Here is a 22661-nt window from a genome sequence, read left to right as displayed (position 1 = left end):
AGGAATCCATGTAACTCCTAAGCACATGGAAGTCTGGGCGTTACTGTATTGGTTTAAGCCTTCAAGGCAGGCCCCATTGGCTAGCACTGGACATATACAGTTAGTTTGTGGATGAATCAACAAGTCAATATAGAAATCCCCAGGACACATGAACTCAGACAACTTCCAATTATAATTCTCTGGGACTGTGAATTAGGTGTCCTTCTTTGATGGGAAGTAAACATCTGAAGCTATGGCAGGGACTCCATCTTGCCTCTCTATTTATCTCTATCATGCAGCTCACTGCCAAGGAAGCCTAGCACTCACTTCATATGAAGAATGTTCTGGTGTCAGCCACGGACAGAACAACCACAGAAGGTCCCCTTCTCAGGACCAATACTGTTTGGGAGAATCACTGTACTAGTGAGGGAACACAAGTAACTCAGATAGTTCTAGAACACTCCTAGTTGAGGGAAAGGAAGTTAGATGGGGTTACAAATGCCAAAGTTAGAATGAGATATAAATAAAATCACCAACTACTCTGTTGACTTCTCTGTCTTCTGAGATGTCCTATGGATGTGAACATTTTGTCTATTACTGGCAACTGTTTCGGAATAGAAACAATTTTGTCTCAAGGAAGCCAGAGACTTGCTGGATCGAGTTCATATAATGTTCCCTGTACTCAGTGGTGACCGCACAGGTGAGATTTATCTGTTGTGGGATATTTGTACACAGCGTGAAGGTATATTGCTGTGATTGGTGTAATAAAAAGCTGAAAGGCCAATAGCTAGACAGGAGGTATAGGTGGGATGTCCGGGCAGAGAAAGAAAGAGGAGGAGGAATCTAGGAGCACGGATTATGTGGGAGACGCCAGGAGACATGAAGATGAAACAGGATGTACAAGATGGAAGAGAGGTAATGCCATGTGATAGAACATAGATTAATAGAAATGGATTAAGTTATTTGAGCTAGTTAGGAACAAGCCTGAGATAGGCCAAGGTTTCATAATTAATAAGAAGTCTCCATGTTATTATTTGGGAGCTGGCTGGAGGGACACAGAAAGACTCATTACATTTGGCGCCCAACGTGGGGCATGTACACAAAACCATGGCAGCATACAGAAGTACAGCTTGTTTAAGAGGCCCTGCTATGAACAGTTGATGCCACAGTGCAGACACAGCAGCTTTCCAGAGCTGGGACAGTCAGGTGGACCTGAAGGGGCAGAGCCAGCCACCAACGCCATAAGCCAAAGCCACCTGGAAGTTATTCTGTGGCCCTACCAGGGAAGGCAGAAATGGACCAAACACTCATCAGGTCTGAGGTCTGCTGCTAAGACTTTTGTGCCTTTTTAGTAGCTTCCTGTCAGGTCAAGTTAGGGCACTGAAGGTATTTAATCATTTCTATTGGTGAAGATTAAAGGGCTTGTGATTTTTATTACTGGGTCAAATGCTTCTTTCTCATCAACTCTTGTAGTTCTTTCCTCTTGAGTACAGGTTTTCCATGTCTCTCTTTACCATGAGACAGCTAAGCAGCCAAGCTGAAGAGCAACACAGCATTTATGTCCCTGTCACTGAGAACTGGTTATTTCCTGTCAGTTTGAATCCTGACAGTAGGGCTTTATGGCCCCACAGTGTCTCATCCTAACCAGTACAGACTGCCATGCACTATGGACCTTGTTAAAGATTTACCCACTTTATGCTTCAACGACAGGGTGGCACATCCATATTCTGAAAACAGCTGATAAAGTAGTCTTTGTCACATGCTTAATTCTTACTCAGAGGTGGCGTCATTCATAGGTTTCCCTAAGGTATGTGTACATTTGACCTCAGACGCTAATTCATTAGGTTCTTATAACTACCTCAATCTGCAATTTAATCAGAAGTGCAAATGTGAGCCTCATGTTATCCCCACAGGGCAGGTTACTGGGAACTAGACTTTCAAATCCTAGATTGTTTTTGGCATTGTTGTGTTCCTTATCTAATTCCAAACAGAATACGGAGCTCCAAAGAATGACCTGGAACCAGCGCTGATGTGGGCTTAACCAAAGAGAAAACATGGTCATGCCTGTTTTCTTTTTCTTTTGGTTTTTCCAGACAGGGTTTCTCTGTGTAGTTTTGGTGCCTGTCGTGGATCTCGCTCTGTAGACCAAGCTGGCCTCGAACACACAGAGAACTGCCTGGCTCTGCCTCCCGAGTGCTGGGATTAAAGGCGTGCACCACCACCACCTGGCAATAAGGCCTGTTTTCAAGGAAACCAGTCTCTTCAGGCATTTCATGGTGTGAAAATGGAGTAATCACTAAACACTACGGAGTAGACAACTTATGTTCTCCTCAAGAATAATTAGAAAATTTCACTTACCTTGGTTAAACCTATTTTAATGCTATTCTTTTTTAAAGATTTATTTTATTCCTGTGTATGTATTTGTGGGTGTGTCTGAGTATATATGCACATGAGTGCAGGTATCCACAGAGACCAGAAGAGGGCGTCATATCCCTTGGAGTCAGAGTTACAGGTGGCTGTGAGCCCCCCAATGTGGGTGCTGGGAACTGAACTCAGGTCTTCATGATTGAGCAGCCAGCACTCTTAATAGCCAAGTTGTCCCTCAAGCCCTATTTTAACTTTAAACTTCATGAAGTGCACACAATATACTTTCTTTCTTTTTCATATTTAGCTTTTAATTTTGAGAGCCATTTGAGACTAGACAATTTATAATAGCAGTTCTTAATTTTTTGTATTTAAGAGCCCCTTTATAAAAGGTAGTGTTTGATTTTTTGTTGTTGTTGTTTTTGAGACACAGTTTCTCTTCATAGCCATGGCTGTCCTAGAACTCAATATGAAGACCAGGCTGGCCTTGAACACATAGAGATCATCCTGCCTTTGCTTCCCTAGTACTGGGATTAAAGGTGTGTGCAACTGTGCTTGGTATAAAAAAGATTTTATGTTTAATTGTGTGTGTGTGTGTGTGTGTGTGTGTGTGTGTGTGTGTGTGTGTGAATAAAAATGCCTGGAGTCCAGAAGAGGGTACTGAACTCCCTGGAGCTGTAGTTACAGGTGGTTGTGAATCACCTGATGAAATCTGGGTCCTCTGCGAGAGCAGTAAGCACTTGTAACTCCTGAGCCATCTCTCCAGTCCCTTCTACATCTTAAATTTTACTGAAGACCACAAAGAACTTTCCATTATTAAAACCTGGATCCTCCCACCTTCTATACTCAGTCTGTTTCATGAGTGAACTGATGCATGAGAGGAATCCAGCATTGTACCAGCACTCAGTAAGGGCCTCATGAGCTTCTGTCTTGATGTTTGTTCATGGACCCTTCCCTCTGGCATGAAAACAATCAAGAACTATAAAATGTATGACACCACACCATGGTCCCCAAGTCAAGGTAAGACAATTTCAATGGAGGCAGAGGGTATGCACTCCTCTGTGTTGATTTTTTTTCTCTCCAAATGAAGAATTGGATAACTTTTTTTTATCTTTTTCCTTAGAAGATGGCAGGACTAAAAAGATTTCCTTTTCTTCTTTTGCTCTCCTCTGGCTTTGTGGGGAGGGAGGGAGGCACAGGAACACAGCTGTGTTCTTGAAGCAGAGAGTCCCAGAACAGAGAATGTAGTGAATCAAAGTGGGAAACTGGCATTTGCTCATATTCCCAGCTTTCTATCAAAGCCGTCCCCTTACACATAAGTGACCACACGGCTGTGCTGTTTTGTGAAGTTTACAGAAAATGCTTGTTTTATAGTCTCTACAGAGATGGACTAGGTGGCCCTGGGCCTCAGCACTGAGGTAGAGGCAGGAACCGGGCCCTACAACAGGATGCTAGGGTCAGGAGTCAAGCCTGTTCTGCTGGGCTTTGCCTGTCTGCTGGGGAGGAGTGCCTAGAATCAGACACTCGTTAAAATTAAAGGCAGATTAAGGCAGTAATGAAACTCACGATCCAGAGATATTGGTAGAAAGGCTAAGAAGCACAACCTAAGATGTGCTGGACCTTTGTTTGACATAAGTACTCAAGCACGCCATCCCTCCAGGAGGCCTGGCTCAGGAGAGCAGCAGAGCTTTGCCTGCCACCTTTCAGCTGTCTGGGGAGGAAGGCCCTGAGTCGATGCACTCACAGCGGGCAGCAGGCTCTGAGTATCTTTACACAGCGATGTGTTCTGAGAAACGTGGGCCTTGGGTGATTTTCTTGCTGGAGGACCATCTCAAGGAGTGTCTAAAGAGCATGATTACAATGTTCCTAGGTGATAAAGTCTGGAGGGATCACCTTCCTGTATGCATCTATTAGCGACATCAATGTCATGTGGTGTGTGACTGTACTTAGCCCACCTGAGCCACAGCACTCACCTCATTGAAATGGACATCCTGCATCCCAACGTCTTCCATCATGGAAGCCTCTTCATCGATGTTCGGTGTGATAACCCGGAAGGCTGTGCATCCCTGTCTGAACATGCCTAGGCGGAGAGAAAGCAGAGGGAGAGCTGCCAACCTGAGTGTGGCTGGAACTCTCGGGTTCTTCCTCCCTGTGCATTTCTCTGTTGAAACCTGGATCCTCCTACCTTCTAGGGCCAGTCTGTTTCACGTTTGAAGTAAAAGACTGACAAGGAGATCTGTCATGGGTCAGCCCAGAGTCCACACGGGAGGCTGGGGACCAGCATGTCCTCTCTCCATCCATTTCCCCACATTTAACCTTCCCCACTTTGCTTCTCAACTCCTTGTAATTTCTTCCCCATTTTAATTAAAATCCATTCAATCTTCAAATAAACCACACGCTGAAAAATCATAACTGAGTCAAGCTAGTGGTAATTTAACAAGGAAATGTTTGGTCAAAGGATCCATAGTCAGACACCAAGAAAAAGAAGGTAGCCAAAGCCAATGAAAGAGAAGTAAGTGGCCCCAGATCAACTGCTTCCTTCACGTAGTGATCATCTCACCTACTCGGGGAGGAAAACCCACACCTCGGGCTGGAGCCCTCCCGACTCCCTCCAGTAACACAGATAATCCAACAGTCAGGGGTCTGCAGGCTGAGGTGCTGCTTGGGGTGAAGAGAAGCCCTTTTGTTTGGGAAGTGGAGAGCTACAGTGCCAGGGCCTCAAGGGAGATCAGCTTCCGGGGAAGTGTCCACTCCTTGAGCAGTGACAGCTCAGGTCGGACACTGGGACAGTTTTAGGCCAGTTCAACATCAGCTGTGTGATGTATCAGCGAGGGAGGACTTGAAATGTTCAGCCACTCTAGTTTGAGATGCTCCTTCATGATTTTAGGAAAAAGAAACAGAGTATTTTGAAATCAGGCTTTTAAAAGTAGAACCCCAAAGCAGAGATTTTCCTGCCACACATGTGTCCAGGCTTCCAGTCAATCCCGAGGCAGCCGTTTCCACCACGGTCCTCATACAGCCTTGCTTTGATCTGGCAATAGAGAAAGCAAAGAATCCCCAAAGAAAAGCTGTGACCCAGGAACTTGAGGACACGTTGATATGCCGGAAACAAAGATATAAAAAATCAACGCTGGTGTTGAGGTCAACGGAACAACAAGCATGTTGATGAGAATGCTTCCCTTCGCTGCACAGAGCAAAGGCTGTGAGTGACACAGAGCCCAGGTACAGAAGGAGAGGGCGGAATTGAAACAGAAACCACCAGAGCCCTGGAATGGCATGTGAACAGAGCGGTTGGGGACCCTTGGGAGCTGGGAGATCCTCAGGCTCACCTCCCCGGCTCTTCCTCTGGCACGGGTTATGGCTGTGGGGGAAGACAGATGGTTCCCGCTGGAGTGCTAGGTCAGCTTCTAAACACGAGGAAACGCATCACCCAATAAAGAGACTCAGCAGGAAATAACATATGAACATGGCCCCTTTGATTGCTTCTCTCATTCTGACTCTGATGTATGACAAACCCATTCTACAAAATAGACATTTCATGGCCTTGGCATCTGCCACTTTATAATGCTTCTCACTTTGTAAAAGCACTCCTCATTAGCCTGGATCAGACACTCATATTCTTCAGTATTGTGTGTACAGATTACCAGCTTTCCCAGAACCTCAGTATTCCAAAATGAGATGCTACCCTTGAAGGCTGCCGCAAGTAACTGGTGTTTAACCACGAGGAACCATGAACGAACTCATGGGAACAAGTGCATAATACACAATTATGGAGTGTAACTTGCCCCGACCTCTGGTTAGCATAATTGCCTTTTCCCATGATAAAGCCCACAGGGCTGCATTCCAGAAAATCTGTTCAATAACTTCCCGTTAAAACTGTCACTTGATTGATAAACAGTTCTGGTGAGAATTATCTTAAGGGAAAATAAAGTCATTTCAGCTCTACATTAGCTGGTCAGGAACAGCCAGATGCAAGGCTCATCAGCTATGTTTTGCAGAACAGCACGAGGCTAGGACAACATGCCGTGTTCTCTTCTGAAGATTGGCATTTTTTGCTTTGCCCATGGAGGCAATCAAATGCCGTAACTGGAGATAAAGCAACCGGCAGCACACCTGTGTGCACGAGATTCCTTGCCTCCAGATCCACCCGCACAGCCCCCTGCACAAGGCCCAGGCATCACTCCTTACCCTTCCTCGTGAGATACTCTGCCACCAAGGCTGTTACGTGGACATAGCACATGGCTGCCTGTAAGAGAGAACAAAGCAAGCGGCTCAGAATAGTCCCGGAGAACCTGACGTCTTCGGAAGGCGTACACTTTTGCTAGCACCTAGGATACCAACTATTAACAGCTTTTTGAAAAAAGGAGTCCCTCACATATGAACTGACACTTAGGAGCTGAAAAGTGAGGCACATTTACAATTACTGCATTTTAACATAAAAGACAAAACCAGCATTTTGAGAATTATACCATTTGTCTCAAAGCAAAACAAATATTTAGAGAAAAAAATTTCTTCCCAGACTCACATTTCAGGTGCTAATAAATTTTCCTTTTAACTTTATTTTTAAACATTTATTTTTATTTATTTTGCGTGTGTGTGTGTGTGTGTGTGTGTGTGTGTGTGTGTGTGTGTGAGAGAGAGAGAGAGAGAGAGAGAGAGAGAGAGAGAGAGAGAGAATTTGTGCCAAATTCCACCTCTACATGTGTTCAGGTGCCTGTAAGAGGGATCTGGATCTCTCAGAGTTGGAGTTATAGGTGGCTGGCTACATGTGCTCAATGCAGGTGCTGGGAACTGAACTTGGATGCTCTGGAGGAGCAGGATGTGCTCTTAACTGCTGAGCCATCTCTCCAGCCCATTTTCTTTCAACTTGAACAGGGAAGGCTGCAATTTTTTTTTTTTCAAAACACAATTCTAAATCAGAATCTGGGCTGGAGCATGGGCTCAGTAGTAGTGTGTGTGGTTGGCACACCTTAGCTTCAAGTCCCCCTGCCCCAACCACAAAGATCAATACTAGAGATGACAACACATAAATCCTCTCACTAAGTTGCCCCGTTATTATCAAAACTAAAGGTGAGTGTTTGAAGTGAGACCATGATTCTAGCACAGGCACTGTCTTCAGTTGGGTGGCTGCCACCATGTGGTGTACTTAGGTAGTGAACACACATGTACACAGGCTGCCTGTGCCTCGCCTGCGGAGGAGAGCTTCTGGGAGTTACACTCACCATGTTATCCCACTGTAACAAGACGAGCTCACGCCTTGCACGGTACACCTGTTTCTACAGCACACAGCTGGAGAACAGTCACGGAGCAGGGGGACAAGTGAATGACGGCTTTCCGAGCAAGAGCACACCAACTATGGTGGCAGCAATAGCATGAATGAACTGTCCTGGTCCCTTAGTCACAGAGTGTACTGGATTATACAGTCTTCCCCCCTCCCCCAAATCCATGACCTCCCTGAGACCTCATGATGGTCATTTTTAAATGTCACCTTGCCACGACCTAGAAATACATGGGAAGAGAGTCTTACTGAGGAATCACCTACATCAGACCGGCCCAGGGACATGTCAGCAGGGGACTGCCTCACTTGATGCAAGACCCACTCTGAGTGTCAGTAGGACCATTTCATGGACTGTCGACTGGAGTAGTCGAGCCGAGCAACAAGCAGGCCGGCAGCATGGGTGCAAAGGTTTCTTTCTCTCTGCTCTTGACCGGAGCTGTGACGTGACCAGCTGTTCGAGGTCCTGCCTTGAATTCCCCCTCAATGATGTTCTGTGAGCCAGAGATGTACTTTCTTCCCTAAGCTGCTTTTGGGTATTTTCTCATGGCCACAGAAATGAAACAGAACAGGTCTCATAATGTGACACAATTTGGAAATAGGACTGTTGTTACTAGTTAAATGAAGTCACTAGTACTGGGTGGTGTAGTGATATATTGTGTACCCTAATAAAATTTGCCTGAAGATCACCACTGCCAGGCAGTTGTGGCACGCACCTTTAATCCTAGCACTCGGGAGGCAGAGATCGGTCTGGATCTCTGCGAGTTCAAAGCTACCCTGGACTCCATGAGATTGACTCAGTCTAGGAGAGAAACAGAGCCAGGCATGGTGGCACTCACCTTTAATCCCGGCACTTGAGATCTGCCTTTGCTTGGGAAGCGCCAAGAAGGAAGTGATATGGTGGGCCGAGAAAGGTATATAAGACACGAGGAGACAGGAACTAAAGCTTTTTGGCTGAAAGCGTCCTTTTCGGGCTGAGGAGTCCTAGAGGTGAGCTGTGGCAGTGGCTTGTTCGTCTCTCTGATCTTTCAACCCCAATATCCGGCTCCAGGTTTTTATTATTAAATGGTCAATTTATGCTTCGAGCAACAGGGTAGGCCCTGAATTCAGTACAACTGTGCCGTAAGGGGGAAGAGATTCGGGAGTACAGACCCGCAGTGGAGACTCCATGCGACAGTGGAGCCGACTGGAGAGATTTGCCCACAAGGCAATGAACACCAGGGAATGCCGGCACCGTGAGCAGCTTGGAGAGAGGCAGGGTCACACTTTCCCCTGGGATGCTCAGAAAGCAGCCCCTACCAACACCGAGATTCCGACCCTTGCCTCCCCCTGTAAGGGAACACACTTCTGTTTGATAAGGCACCCATCTGTACTAGTGTTGCAGGGGTCTGAGTGAACGCAGACTACAGCTGAACCTGGAAAGGGCTCTTCCCGCTTATAAGAAACCCGGGCCACAAAAATCACGTAAAAAGTCGTAAATTCTGAGAATGATAGGAAAATTACTACTGTAACTTTCTTTTTACAATAGCCACGGTGCAGTTTAGTTACATTTATAGTGAAGCAGAAGGGACCGTGTACGCTTCAACATGTCACCCTGATGAACCGTGACCAGCCTTTCAGACTTAGAATCTTCATCACTAAGATAGCCATGAGCAGCCAAGGTCAGAGTGAAAACCCTTGTTTTGGCGATACTGCTGCCATTAGCAGATGTGTCCAGCCACAAACCCTGAGCAGTGGTCCCACAGGAATACAGAACCTGTGTGTAGCCATTAGCGTCCTTGAATTTATCATTTTACATATGACACCATCAAGGCACAAAGGGACTCAAAGTGGTGCAACGTCACAGAGTTTGGAAACGTGTGATCCTGGGTTTGAAGTTTCTCTCTCATGCCTATTCCCAGTCATGCTGTCTACATACTGAAATGTGTCTGCTCTGAACAGATGGGAATGTTTAAGTATCCACACATCCACAGCAGGAGAATGGGATGCCCTACCATTATCACAACAGCAGGAAAAGCTGATCCTACCATGAAATAGAACCACAGAGGAGTTTTGGTGCAGGAAAATGTACTTTAAGTAGCAAGCAACTAAATAAATCTGTTTCCTTGTAATCTGTTTCCAATGAGCAAAATGGCCAGACAATTGCAAAATCATCCCAGCCTAGAACTCCTATTCAAGTATGTGCTTAAGGCACCAAGTTGTTTCCATTGGCTTCTTTTGATTAATGGGTACAATTTTCCTCAAAGGTACCTTCAGAGAATGAATAGAGTATAATTGTTTCTCAAGAACTCAGGCAGGCAGGGCTCCCTACCTCTGAGAGATCTCCATTTTTAACATGGATCCTCGCCATGCTGTCCAACCATGTCTTCCTGAGCTCAGGGGTGCTGGCATAGGACTTAGCCAGGCTGTACTGGAGGTCCACCAGCATCTCTGGGTCATTCTCATGCTCCTTCATCTGGGCTGTGGCCATCAGGACTGTGCGGATCCTCTTGGTCAAATCTTTCACGTCAGAGGCGAAGCTGGTGTGCTAGACAAGCGGAGAGGAGAAAGGACTCATGACTTGCACCCACTTTCTCCTCGACACACACATCCTAGGATGAGGCAGTCTTGGGGGTGAAAACGGGAAGTCACTCACCTTGATGAGCCGGTCACTGTTGGCACAGTTGTTGATGATGGACAAGGACTGCTGGAATCTGGTTCCTCCAATGCCAACCACGTCTGCAATCAGTTGGCTGACAGAAATGATGACCTTAGGGGCAGAAACACAAACAAATCAGTTCTTCAGATGATGGTCAGGCTCAGCTTCGGGGTTCAGTTAGGATGTGCACAAAGCCAACGTGAAGGCGAGATGCGCGGGGTGGGGACCACACCAGTGTGGGGAGCAGTGGCTGAGATTCCTTTTTTTTTAAGCACTTTCAATTATCACTTAGAATATGATTGTTTTCCGAATGTGTTCAGCTCATAAATTAAAAGGTGAATCAGAAAGAGCACAGAAGAACAAGAAGCAGATAGGTCCACGCCACTCGGATCGCCACTTACCCACCGCACTCTGCAGTGAGGGGAGACCTTATTCTCTCCTCAGTGTTTGTTCTGAGATTATGTGGAAGGTTCTGTGCACTTTTTTAACAGAACATGCAGGTGTTAAATATACTAATACAATAGGCAACCCGCCTTTTCTGAAGTCCATGGATAGCATGGCCTTGACTCAGGTGTCTGGGATCAAACATGGAGGCCACCCTTACTTCCTCTTCCTTCACAGGATGCAAGCACAACCATGGAGAATGTCAACTGAATCCCCTCTTCTTCCTATCTCACCATCCCTCATCCACAATATCGTCCTCTCTGTCCTCGACTGGACAATGTTCTCTGTGTGGACCTTCTAAGATCTGCTCTTAAAACTGAAGTTCAGGTGGGTCTTCCAACTGTACAAAGATTTGGAGACATCACAGCACATCTTCTGTAACTTCTCACCTGCATTCTAAACATGAAGGGACTTCTCTAGTTTCCCAGATGGGTAATTCTCATGGTGCATCCATGACCCAGAACATGTCTGCTACCCTTCAACCTAGGCTCCATCCTCATCCTTCAGGTCTGCAGAGAAGCTGTCCCTGCTCCCCAGAATCCCCAACCAGATCCTGGTGCCCTCAAGTTCTTCTGTGGGAACACTAGCCAACCATACTGTAAGGGCCGTGGGTTTGTCTGAGGCCTCCCTGAATGCACACTCCATGAGGGCCAGGAGAGGATCTGCTGTTCTGCTCCTGGTTGTGGTCATTAATTCTAGCACATTAGGTCTGTGGACAATGACTATGATGTTAACAAAGGGACAAAAGGGCTCTCCTGTCACATGCACATAAAAAACACATCTGTGAGGACAGAGTTCTTCTATTATCTCAGCTGGTTCTCAGAGCAGAGAACTCTGGATGTTTTTACTGGACACACAAGAGAGGTACTCATGAACAGAAGACAGGAAAACCTACTTTGGGGTTTTTGTTTTTTTAAGGTATTTAATATTAAGTACCTTGAGCCAACAGAAGATCAGTCAGTTCAATATTGATTCAATATCTAGATATCAAGCCAGTGATAAAACACACCCCAGGCCAGGTCTTACAGTATGGAATATGAAACAATCACAACCAGTACATGTGACTTCCCAACATTCCACTTACAGCCTTTGGTAGCACTTAGGAGGTGTGCTGGTCGACGTGACCCTCAAGGAGATAGGATTCCACTAGGTACCTGTGCCCTGACGGAGCCAGAGTACACACCTGTAAGTGTGTCCGGACAAAGGACTTCTTCCCCGTGTAGTCAAAGTTGTTCCTCATCAGGAAGTACAGCAGCTGGGAAGCGTCGGTCCGGATAGAGCCCAGTTTGGAGTTACAGCATTTGAGCACCTCGTAGCACAGAGAGGCACACATGTCTGCTCGCCCCTCATAGAACGTTGAGGGGAACTAGAACAGAACACAGACCAGCGAGGTCAGCACTCCCAGATGTCCTCAGCTCCAGGCAGAAGGCGAGAAACCTGGAACCATCAGTACAACCGTGGCCTCAAAGTAACTTACCTTATAAATTAATGACCTTAAGGCAGTAAAGACATTTTTTAAAGCCATTTCTGACTGGTGTTTTTGAAGAAAACACAGGTAGACATCAAAAACTTTCTTCATGAGAGGATTATGTCCATGGTCAGCCAAGAGCTGGTTCTGAAAACACACATTGACATCACTGTTAGAGAGGCATGTCTAACATCTCAAAGGCGTCACACAACGTAGAGTCTCAAAGACTATCTCCCGAGCACAGAGATAAAAATTTCTGCTACAAGTGGCCCAAGGAAAGCACAGAATGCTCCTGTAGTTCAAGCAAGTCCATCAGAACATGGACCGCTTGGGGAAGGTATCCTAGAAAACTGCAGTATGGCTGACAGGCTCAGTGCTAACTGTGTTGACACACACGAATTTTATCGGCTGACTCTGGTGGTGATATTTGGGGGTGTCTTACTTCTAACATGGGGTGCCATTTCAGGTGTCAGTGTACTGATGGGCGGGGACAACCCTGACGTAAGGACCATGAATCCTGTCCTCCCAAAGTGACGGCCTTCCCCAGCCTGGCGTCCTGGGCATTGAGCTTTCCTATAATCAGACAGTTTGAAGGGACAGCATGCATAGGCTTTGGCCGGGCACCACACAGGTAAACTGAGCCTGACGGTCTCGTTTGTGAGTCAGCAACTCTAAAACTACCTGGTGTTCCGACTGTAACAAACTGAGGTCAGAAATCCCAGAATGGAGAAAGGAGGTAGGTACAAAACCAGCCACAGTTATTAGCGGCCAGGAGAGGGAGGGATGCCCATGATGCTCTTGGGCTGTAAGTAGCCTTCCTGCCTGTGTGCCTGCTCTGCACAGGTCCTTCCTCCAAAGTCTCCTGCCTCTTCTCATGGCAGGGTCCAGTCAGAGAGCAAGGAGACACGTTGCCACTGCTGCTCGGGACTAAAGGATCTGTGCTCAACACAAACACAATGCACATGGCTGAACATATTCACACTCAGAACCTTCACTGCCTAGACTTTCACACTAAAATTATACAGAGAGAGATTCCAAGATCTCTCTGTGGTTCTAGCAGAGCGCGCTTCTCCAACCGTGGGGTTTGGACCTCACACTTGGAGCAGGACTCCATGAAAGCAGGCATTGCTCCCACAGATGCGTTTGCTGAGTGTGGGTATTCCCCTGTGTCTCAACTGAGTTCCTAGTAACATGCTTAATGGGGGACGGGGAGCATGTCACCCAAGGAGAGAACACACTATAGTAACATGTGACATGATATTGGGGGGAGATCATTATTTTTAGTGTCACTAGTAAAGCAAAAGCAATTCTTTTAAGCTAGTCTCATGTAGCCCAGGCTGGCCTCGCCCTCTATGTAGACAAGGATGACCTTGGACTTGTGATCCTCCATCTCTATCTCCCAGGTGATAGGATTACATGCACGCACTGCCCCATCTGGACTAGGATACTGGCGATCAAACCTAGAGCCTCATGCATTCTAGGCAAATACTGTAACAATCGATCTATGCCCTCAGCCCAAGAAGTGTGTTTCACAATAAGTAGAGAAAACACAAAGGAGCATGACCCTGGATACTGTTCCCTAATACCCTTGTAATTAAACATATGGCTCCAATACTCATAGATATTAACACCAACTCAATGTCTGTTTCTATACGAGAAATAGAAAGGACCGTTGACTGGAAGTGTTAGGCTCCTAACAAGACAGAACACGGTGCAATGGTATATATGTATAAATATATCACAATTAAACCCATCATGTTGTATACTAACTAAAAAAATGTTTTCTAAACTGGGTTTGTACCTCTTCCTTCTACAAAAAAACACAGGGAGACTTGCAGAACCTGCACCAGTGACTTAATTATTATTTGCTATATTTAAGAACAAGACCAAAACTCTTTCATTTCTTTTCCATGACATACTTTCGCCATTTAATTTAGTAATAAATGAATAATTTGAAAAGATGAGTTTACGCTTAACTCACCTCTCTCTTTAAATATCTAATTGAAGACATTTGGCTTTGCTTAAGATACTCAGAGCAGAAACGTCTGGTTAGGTTCCCACATTTATCATATGGAGGGCTTAGGATAAACACTCTTCTAGCCAAGACAGCTGCCTCCAGGGACAGCCTCTGGCATTTCCAACCTCGCAGCACCCGTGGGCTGCGTAAGCTTTATTCTATATAAGAATGGGAAGTGCAGTCACTCACTACGAGAAAGCTTTTCAGGGAGCCTAGAGATTAGCAGTCTCCTTATAGGAGCAAAAGCAGCTGAAGTGAAAACACACCAGGCATGTGTGTTGATTGAGCTTTATAAGCAGGGGACTTAGCAGGTAAAAACTCTGACCTTGAACAGTGTGTGTCTAATACAAACCTTAAAAGCCAGTGTGAACAGAGAGAGCGTGTCCAGGGTGGTGAGGCAAACCTCGGTAGCAATGTTGGCTTCGAGAAGTGACTGGTGAAGGACATCCGCCTCTGAGTGGCCATAGCCTGTGTGAATCGACACAGCATTACTATCTGGGGGTTCAGGCAACAGGTCTGGTGGGATATGACAGTGACAGTCAACTTTGGATTATTTACAGAAGGTCCTCTTCTCAGGGCCCATCTCCCTCTTTGCTTTTGTAGGGAGTTGGCATTAACAATGTTTCCATTCAATGATGCCTCTTTTCCAACTCTGGAGGCTCAGTGACAGCAGCAGTCATTTACAGTGTGCTCGCTGGGTGTCAGCTGAGTCTGGGAATGCCATCATGATATTATCTCGTCACTGGGCAGCCCTGGGAAGTATGCACCTTGTTAAATACCTTTTGCAGACAAGGAAAGAGGCACAGGTAAGCTACAGGGCTTGACCAAGATCATCAGGTGGTAAGGTGGTAGTGCCAGCACATCCACCAAAACCAGTCGCAGTGTACCAGCTGGACGACTGAGCTGTCACAATGGCAGGGGTGCAACAACGTCCCAAGCACCCCATGGTGAAAGGATGGAGATGGAGCTGATGGCTGGCCACTCCACCTAGCTCTACAACTTACTCTCTGGTGTTAGGCAAGTCAGCTGATCCCTTTACACTTCAGCATCCCCATCGGTAGAACAGGGACAAAGTATCCACACTTCAAAGGGCTGTAGTGAGGATAAATTCATCAGTATTGTGAGGTTCACAGAAATGTGCCCAGGACAAAGTGAGTGACATAAAACACTAAGTCAGTAGCACCAAGGCCTGCATTTAGTAGAATCATGAGTGATAATCAAGAGTTGACTGTACTGTAAATAGTCTTCTACTTGCTTTAATAAAAAGCATAAAAGCCAATATATTGGAAAGAAATGCTGAAGGAAAGGAAAGGACCAGAAAGACCTGTCAGATAAATTTAGCTTCATCATAAACAATTTAAACATAAATTGCAATCTTCAACAGTGGCTGCAAAATCAATTTAGTAATGATATAAATGCAGTTTGGCATACAATTTGAGATATTAAACTATGAAATGGAATGCATTAGCAGAAACACATGGAGAGGATGTAAAGATGTTACCATGGTGTCTAGTTTATCCAGAAAGATGGCAATACAACAGGACATAATGTAATGACTTTCTCCAAGGAGTGATAGAGAAAGCAACACTTACTAATTGGTCTTTTCTTTTTTTTTTAATACTCCAAAGAGGAGACATTAGTTCACAGATCAGAAAAATATAGAAAACTGATAGATTTTCCTTGAGATTATTAATGGGAACCGCTCCCTACCTCACCCCACCCCCACCCTGAAGCTATACTCCAAATTCCTTCTTGGGTCACTACATCAGAGGACTGATACAGTCGAACAAGAGGAAAAGAGAATAGCTGGACCTTGTTCTGACTGAAGGAAATGTGAGAATTATAGTTCTGCAAATGCTAGAGAGGAGCTTTTAAAGCCACGGAAGTGCTTTGAGACTGCCATGCAAACACTACCAAGTGTATTCATTCAACTCTGCTTTTCAACAGGTAGTTCTGAGCTTTTATGTCTGTGGTTCTCTGTTCTCCTGAGCCAGGGCTATCTCCCTCTTCATGAGGATATAGAATATATTTGACACCATGTTAATTCCAATCCTTTTTTTTGTTTGTCCATTTTTAAAGATTTATTTATTTACTATGCATACAGTGTTCTGCCTGCATGTATGCCTGCACTCCAGAAGAGGGCATCAGATCTCACTACAGATGGTGTGAGCCACCATGTGGTTGCTGGGAATTGAACTCAGGACCTCTGGAAGAGCAGCCAGTGCTCTTAACCACTGAGCCATCTCTCCAGCCCTTGTTGGTCTGTTTTTGAACAAGCAGTTGTCTAGAGAAAAGAAAGACGGCTATTTGTGGTTACTAATGCCACTGTGCTGCCTTTACATAAACCAAGGCATTCCTTTAGGGGTGGTGTGGTGTGGGGTGGGATAAGATACAGGGACAGTGAAAGAAGGATTGATGAATATTGTTAGAGATACAAACTGTGGAAAAAGGGGATAAAACCTAAAATATCAACACCTGTGATCAGGCCAGCCAAAACATTCCCACAGGCCTCAGGGACCTTTAAGGAAGTTGCTGTCCACTCCCAGGGAGTTGTGGTCTGGGCTAAGAGTTTGAAAAGAATGTGGTTTAGTGGTGACCTTATTTCTTTTTCTTTATAGAATTCCCACTTTCGTTCTGTAAAACATTCAGACTAAGTGCATGCAGGTAGCCATCATAAATGAGATGGCCTCCTACTGAGCAATCCCTATAGCATTGACCTGACCCAAGGCCTGGAAACAGAATCAGAATTTAACATGGGTTGTTTTAAAAACATAGAACCAATGTGCTACTTCAGTGACAGAATTATGTACACATGTACAGAAACATGGCAATGACAAGAGAGCCATGATACCATCTATCAGTCTCTTGGGGTCAGCAAAAAATGGGGGTGTGGATTGGAGATGGGTACTGGGGTGGGTCATATATGAGAACAGTATAATGATATACAGGTATGAAAATTTCATAATGAAACCTATTTATTCTGTAGATTAATGAAAAAATTAATTAACAGTCACAAAAATGAAACACAACCCAAAGAAAAGGGATTAAGCCAGATTTGTGGAGAATGAGTCTGTCTGGGTCACCTGGAAACCTGTCCTCTCAGCTTGTCACACGGCCTTAACTCAGCAGAGTTCTTAAACTAGTGTTCATCCTTTTAAAATCCCTAACACTAAATGGCAGCTCAGACTGTCCTCAGTCACAGAAGCCTGAGATAGGACGTCTCGGGAAGATGCTATCAACAGTCACACTGGAGAACACAGGAAAAAGAAACCATTAGCAAGTCCAAGAGCGGTCTTCAGAGACCAAGATTTCCTAACTGAAGGCTGAGGTGAGCGGTACGGTTCACACAAGCCCTCCATCTCAGGTCTTTCTCAGGGTGTCTCACTGGCCTGGGGCCCACCAAACATGCCAGGCTGGCTAAACCGTAAGCCCTAGGGAGTCACCTATCCTCGACAAGCGTGCCACCACCACCATACACGGCTGTTTTTGTTCTATTGTGGGGTCTAGGGATCAAACTCAGATCCCCATGCTTGCCAGCGAGACTTTACTAGGCTATGTCCCAGACCAAAGTTCAGCCAAGACTGTGTTGTAATTACTACTGCTTCCACTAGGAGGCAGTAGCACACAGCAGCACGGTGTGGATTCCCTCCACCCTTGCTCAGCCTACAGGAGCAAAAGGACTTCGCCACAGGGGTAAGGTAACATCTTTGGGTGGCATGCTGTGGGCTGTTTGGGAAGTCCTTAGCATTCACAACTCAAACTTAGAAAAGTTTCAAACCACTGTCACGCCTATGATAAGACTTGTTTTTAATTTTAAAATTGTGTATTTGTGTGTGGTGTGAGCATGCATGGAGGCAGAGATAAACGTTGTGTGTCTTCCTCCACTGCTTTACGTTTTATTAAGAAAATTTAAAACTAGGTTTCTTTACTTGAAGATAACATGGGTGTGCATGTTTGGAGGGGAGAGGGATATTTGCAGAAGTAAGCTCTCTCTTTTCACCACGTGGGCCCTGGAGACCAAACTCCAGTGGCCGGGTTCAGCAGCAAGAGCCTTTAGCGGCTGAGCAATCTCACCACCCATCTCCAACTTATTTCTTCAGGCAGGGCCTCTACTGAACCTGGAGCTTGCTGCATTGGCTAGAATGGCTGGCCAGTGAGCCCTTAGGATCCTCCTGCCTCCATACACCCAGGGCTGGGGTTACCAATGCACACCAGCTTTTATGTGGATACTGGGAATCTCAACCTGGGTCTCCATGTTTATACAGCAAGTACTTCTCCAATAGAGCGACGGCCCAGCACAGAGCTGTGGAGGCCTACAAAGGTTCCCAGTGAGATCTGAGCTTTTTACCCAGCAGGGCTGCATTAGAGGATGGCTTGACCACGTGCATGGCTACCAGGTGTTTGGAAGGGTCTGCACTTGGCTGTGCTAGGGGGAGGTCTTTGCTCTACCCCTTGGCATTCATTTAAAAAGGCCTTTAGAAGAGACAAAGGGGGCCAGTGGATGAGGATCCAGGCCCTCCAGAGCTATTCTGTGTTTCTGTCTCTCTCCCCTCTATCCTTCTATCTAAATATTTCTCACTTCTCCTTCCTCAAGAATACCCTGGGTTAAAAGTGGGAGCAGGTCTCCCACACAAAACAAGACTTGTTTTAAAACCTCAAAGTATTTTGAACACTCAGAGGCCAAAAATGAGCATGCCTCCATATCATCTGTTAGATTTAAATTTAATTAACCCAACTGTAGTTTACAAATTCCCCTTGCCTGATAGCTCCACTAACCCCGCTGACTCCATCTGTAACTTCACCAGAGTGGTTGGGGCAGGAGCCCCGGAGCCACATCTGCCTTCTGACGGTCAGGACGTGTGAGCAGTCAGAGCCGCAGCCTCTCGGGCTGTGTTTCCATTTCTATGGCTGCCTGTCCTCTATGGAGCCAAATTCTGTAGTTTTATTTTGACTTCCCCCCTTTCTGGATCACAATACAAATCCAGAAAAACAGTAAGTCTGGGGTTATAAAACAAACAGAATGACAAGGACTCTCTTGCTGAAAGGATTCCTCAGATGGGGACCTACCATCTCAGATACGTTAACTGATCACATATGGCTTCAGGAGGTGCCAATGTATTTTATGTAAAGAAACATAAACGTGATCAACAGTCAGATATCCACCCCTCCCATTTAATCGCCAAGAAAGTTTTCTTCACAGATGAGCAAGGGTATAGAATAAAGAATAATGTTCTATGGCAAAATGATATCATTTGCCAGCTCCCCATGATTCACATAAGAAAACAGACATGCTCAGAGTAATCTGTGGCCAAATCCATGAGGTACAAACTCATACTAATCACGGCATGGGCTTTCTCGTCTTTGAGGAAAACTGCGGAATAAAGGCTACCTGAATCTGAAAACGGCATTAAGTATACAGCCTCAAACTGTGGAGGCCCCTGAAGACCGTGGGACACATGTTCATGTCCTTTCTAAGGACATCAAAACGGCTAACCTCAAGCAGGAATTGCGCCTTTCATTCTTAAGTCTGAGTCAATTCAACTGCAATAAACATTAATTACTGACAGACTGCCATCTCAGAGGACCTATTAAGTTACACCATTTTCAGAAATGCTGGTGTTCCATGGGCAGCATACATGGTGGATTCCCCACATCCTTCTCTCTGGAGTTCGGGAAGAGCACGGGCAGCCAGGTCTACAGAAGACCGGCTTGTCACAGGCCTCTGCTGCCCCCTGCTGTCCACGCTGACGTCTGACAAAAAGGAAAGAAAAGCCACTGAAAAATCTTTACTTTAGCCTCTGCTGTCCCTGGCAGGCTGCCCACTTACGGGCTCTACATCACATTGGCTGGATTAACAGAAGATGCTGTATTTACTGCTATATAAGGTTTTTGGTTTTTTTTTTTTTTTTTTTTGGCAAAAGGACACCCATGTCCCCAAGCTTCCCCAGAATACCTAGGTAGAGATGCGCAGGTATGTATGCATACATGTAAGCCATATACATTGTACACATAACACAGTAGACATTCATTTTCTTTGCAGGTTTTTGACCAAGTTCCATGTGGAGCTGAAATAGATGTTGGCAGGAAAGGCTAACGCCACCTAATCTGAACTAAAGCTCGAGAGAAAGACTGAGTCCTGGAAGATACGATGAAGAGTCCAGCAAACAGGAGAAACAATTCAGGAAGAGGACTGTGGAGACACAAGTGAAGGCCAAAGGAATCGAAGAAGAACACTACTTCCTGGCAAAGCAGGAAAACATGTGACTGAGGACAGTGTGACGGGAAGACAGGGATGCCAGCTTCAACGTGGGCTGCAGGGAGAGAAAGCAGCTGCAATGGCATGCTGATTTTGCAGCAGCCCAGTCTGCTGTCTCTGTCCTGCACCTCCATCTCTCTAGTCCAAATTTTGTATGTTATTTTTGACACAGGATTATCACCATGTAACTTTGGCTGGCCTCAAATTCGATATATAGAGTAGGCTAGCCTTGAGCTCACAGAGAGCCATCCACCTGCTTCTGCCTCCTGAGTGCTGGTATTAAAGGTGAGTGCCACCACACCTGAGAAGCACTGTATTTTGATTCCTCACTTCATGTTACCTTTCTCGGGACTATTTCCAATATAAGGTGGTGGGAATATTGGTCTTTATGCTGAGCCTGCATGAAGAAAAAGGTATGACAACCACAGCGGATGGAATTATTGTGATTAGGGATGATGGGAAGGTATTAATAACCATGTATTAAAGACAGTGCTGGGGATGAGAGCACGTGGTTTCCTAGAACAGGAACTAGCTATATCATGCTCGAGAGAAGAAGGAATGGTCTTGAGAAAACAACAGGCATAGAGGAGGGACTCCATAGATGGTCATATGAATTTCTCATGTGCTGCGTGGCTGGTAAGGTTTTCTGCTTTGAGAAACCCTTAGGTAGATTAAAACACTGAAACACCTAGAAGCAGCACATGAAGCTGTTTGGGCGACTGACAGAAGTAAATTTAAAAGATGGTCCCAGGTACTAGTAGAATGTCTACCGTGAAGTTAGGAAAGCCCAGTTAGGAAGGCAAGATGAAGGAAAAGGTCTCGGTTGCAAGTGAAGCGGCCTGGAAGGCAGACCCCAACCTGATTAAGTCTTACCATTGTCTACAGAAATCCCAAGCACACTTGATATCTTTCTCACACTGAAAACACAGAAAAAGTCACTTTGTTACTGGATGCTTTTCCACACCCTTGCAGACTGACTCACGGGCTTAACATTCACTTGCAGGCGGAATGTCAGAATGTGGGTGCTCAACCAATTACACACACCGGGCAGGAGAGGCAAAAGGCTATGACCCAGATGTGCCAGGAGGGGGCGGGTAAAACCAAATGCATGCAGTAAATTTAAAATACAGGACGATGTCTGGCCATCAAATCTGCTGCATTTTGTCTGGAGTTAGGCAAAGTGTCTAAGCATTTTCAGATGGTGCCGTAGTTGATTGGGTTCCACATTCTGTCACCCCCCACTGCTCAGGACTCTCCTCCAAGGAAGGGAACTCTTCTTCCTAATTGTTTTGCTCTGGAAAAAAAATCAAGTTGGTGATGTGGTACGGTGTGGCCGGGGCTGTCCCCTCTGAGACGGCACAGAGATGGCTGGCTGTTACGATGGTATGGCATGGGACTTACTGTGGTTAAAAGTGACAGAGTTATCCAGGCTGCCCAGCTGCTGCAATCTGGCATGCATCATTCCTGTTCTGTTACGGGAAACAGGCAATGTCTGAGACTTTCGATCATGACCTATGGGTCCCAACCCCTCCTGGTTCCTGTAACATGAGTGAAATGGGATAGAAGCAAACGTTAGATGTGTTATAACAAGCGAGACAGAGCATTAGTCAAGCTGAGACACGGCACAGGAGCAGCTGGGCTACACGAAGCCGAGTGGCCAGGGACACAGACAGCCAGCAGCTCCGACACAGTGCACAGCAAAGCACTCCGAAGAAGCAAACACAAGCCAAGGCACTGAGCCTTTCTCACTCTGAGAAAGGATGGTGGAGATGCGACTTTTCCAAACAAAGAGCATTGCTCCAGTGTGGGGATAACAGTCAGCATCTGACAACTAAGAGAACATTGCAAACCTCTCTGAATTGTATGTGGCATGAGCAAAACTTTATTCTAATCAAACAATGCACCAGAAGAAGCAGAGGGCGCATGCGATGGTAGGGGTTACATGAGTCAGTTGAACACCTGTATTCTTACCCAAGCAGGAAGAAGTGCCACACACTGGGTTAAACTTGTCAAGCAGCCGAGTAGAGAAAACAGACATGTGTCTGGGTTAGCAATCAGACAACTCACTTCCCTACTGTGTACCATCACCAGAGCAGACGGAACCAGACTCTGATACCTGTCCCCCGTCCCGGACCAACCGTGCCCCTGACGGTGTTACTGTGTGTACAACAGGGACATGCATGGACTTCCATTAACAGCATGCTGCTGGGTCCCTTCCCG

At 45.8% G+C, this 22661-nt stretch overlaps 1 protein-coding gene across 29 annotated transcripts in view; it reads right to left on the bottom strand.

Annotated features, from left to right (window-relative positions):
- Positions 1-22661, bottom strand: part of Dock9 (dedicator of cytokinesis 9) — a 278642-nt gene that overhangs the window by 41074 nt on the left and 214907 nt on the right. For 13 of the 29 annotated variants that reach the window (XM_052732426.1, XM_052732428.1, XM_052732423.1 and 10 more), the window contains 9 exons: positions 21843-21979; positions 14538-14653; positions 12178-12315; positions 11884-12066; positions 10254-10367; positions 9930-10145; positions 6532-6589; positions 5673-5750; positions 4317-4423 (listed from right to left, as the gene is read on the bottom strand). In XM_052732426.1, the coding sequence (XP_052588386.1) occupies positions 4317-4423; positions 5673-5750; positions 6532-6589; positions 9930-10145; positions 10254-10367; positions 11884-12066; positions 12178-12315; positions 14538-14653; positions 21843-21979 (1147 nt within the window). Of the gene's footprint in view, positions 1-4316; positions 4424-5672; positions 5751-6531; positions 6590-9929; positions 10146-10253; positions 10368-11883; positions 12067-12177; positions 12316-14537; positions 14654-21314; positions 21359-21842; positions 21980-22661 lie in introns of all 29 variants that reach the window. The other 16 variants (XM_052732432.1, XM_052732414.1, XM_052732419.1 and 13 more) reach the window with 5 other exon arrangements.

The sequence above is a fragment of the Peromyscus californicus genome, unplaced genomic scaffold (assembly GCF_007827085.1).
Source record: "Peromyscus californicus insignis strain IS unplaced genomic scaffold, ASM782708v3 Scaffold_12__1_contigs__length_115047231, whole genome shotgun sequence".
In the NCBI taxonomy this organism is placed as follows: domain Eukaryota; kingdom Metazoa; phylum Chordata; class Mammalia; order Rodentia; family Cricetidae; genus Peromyscus; species Peromyscus californicus.
This window is presented reverse-complemented; position numbering and strand designations above follow the sequence as displayed.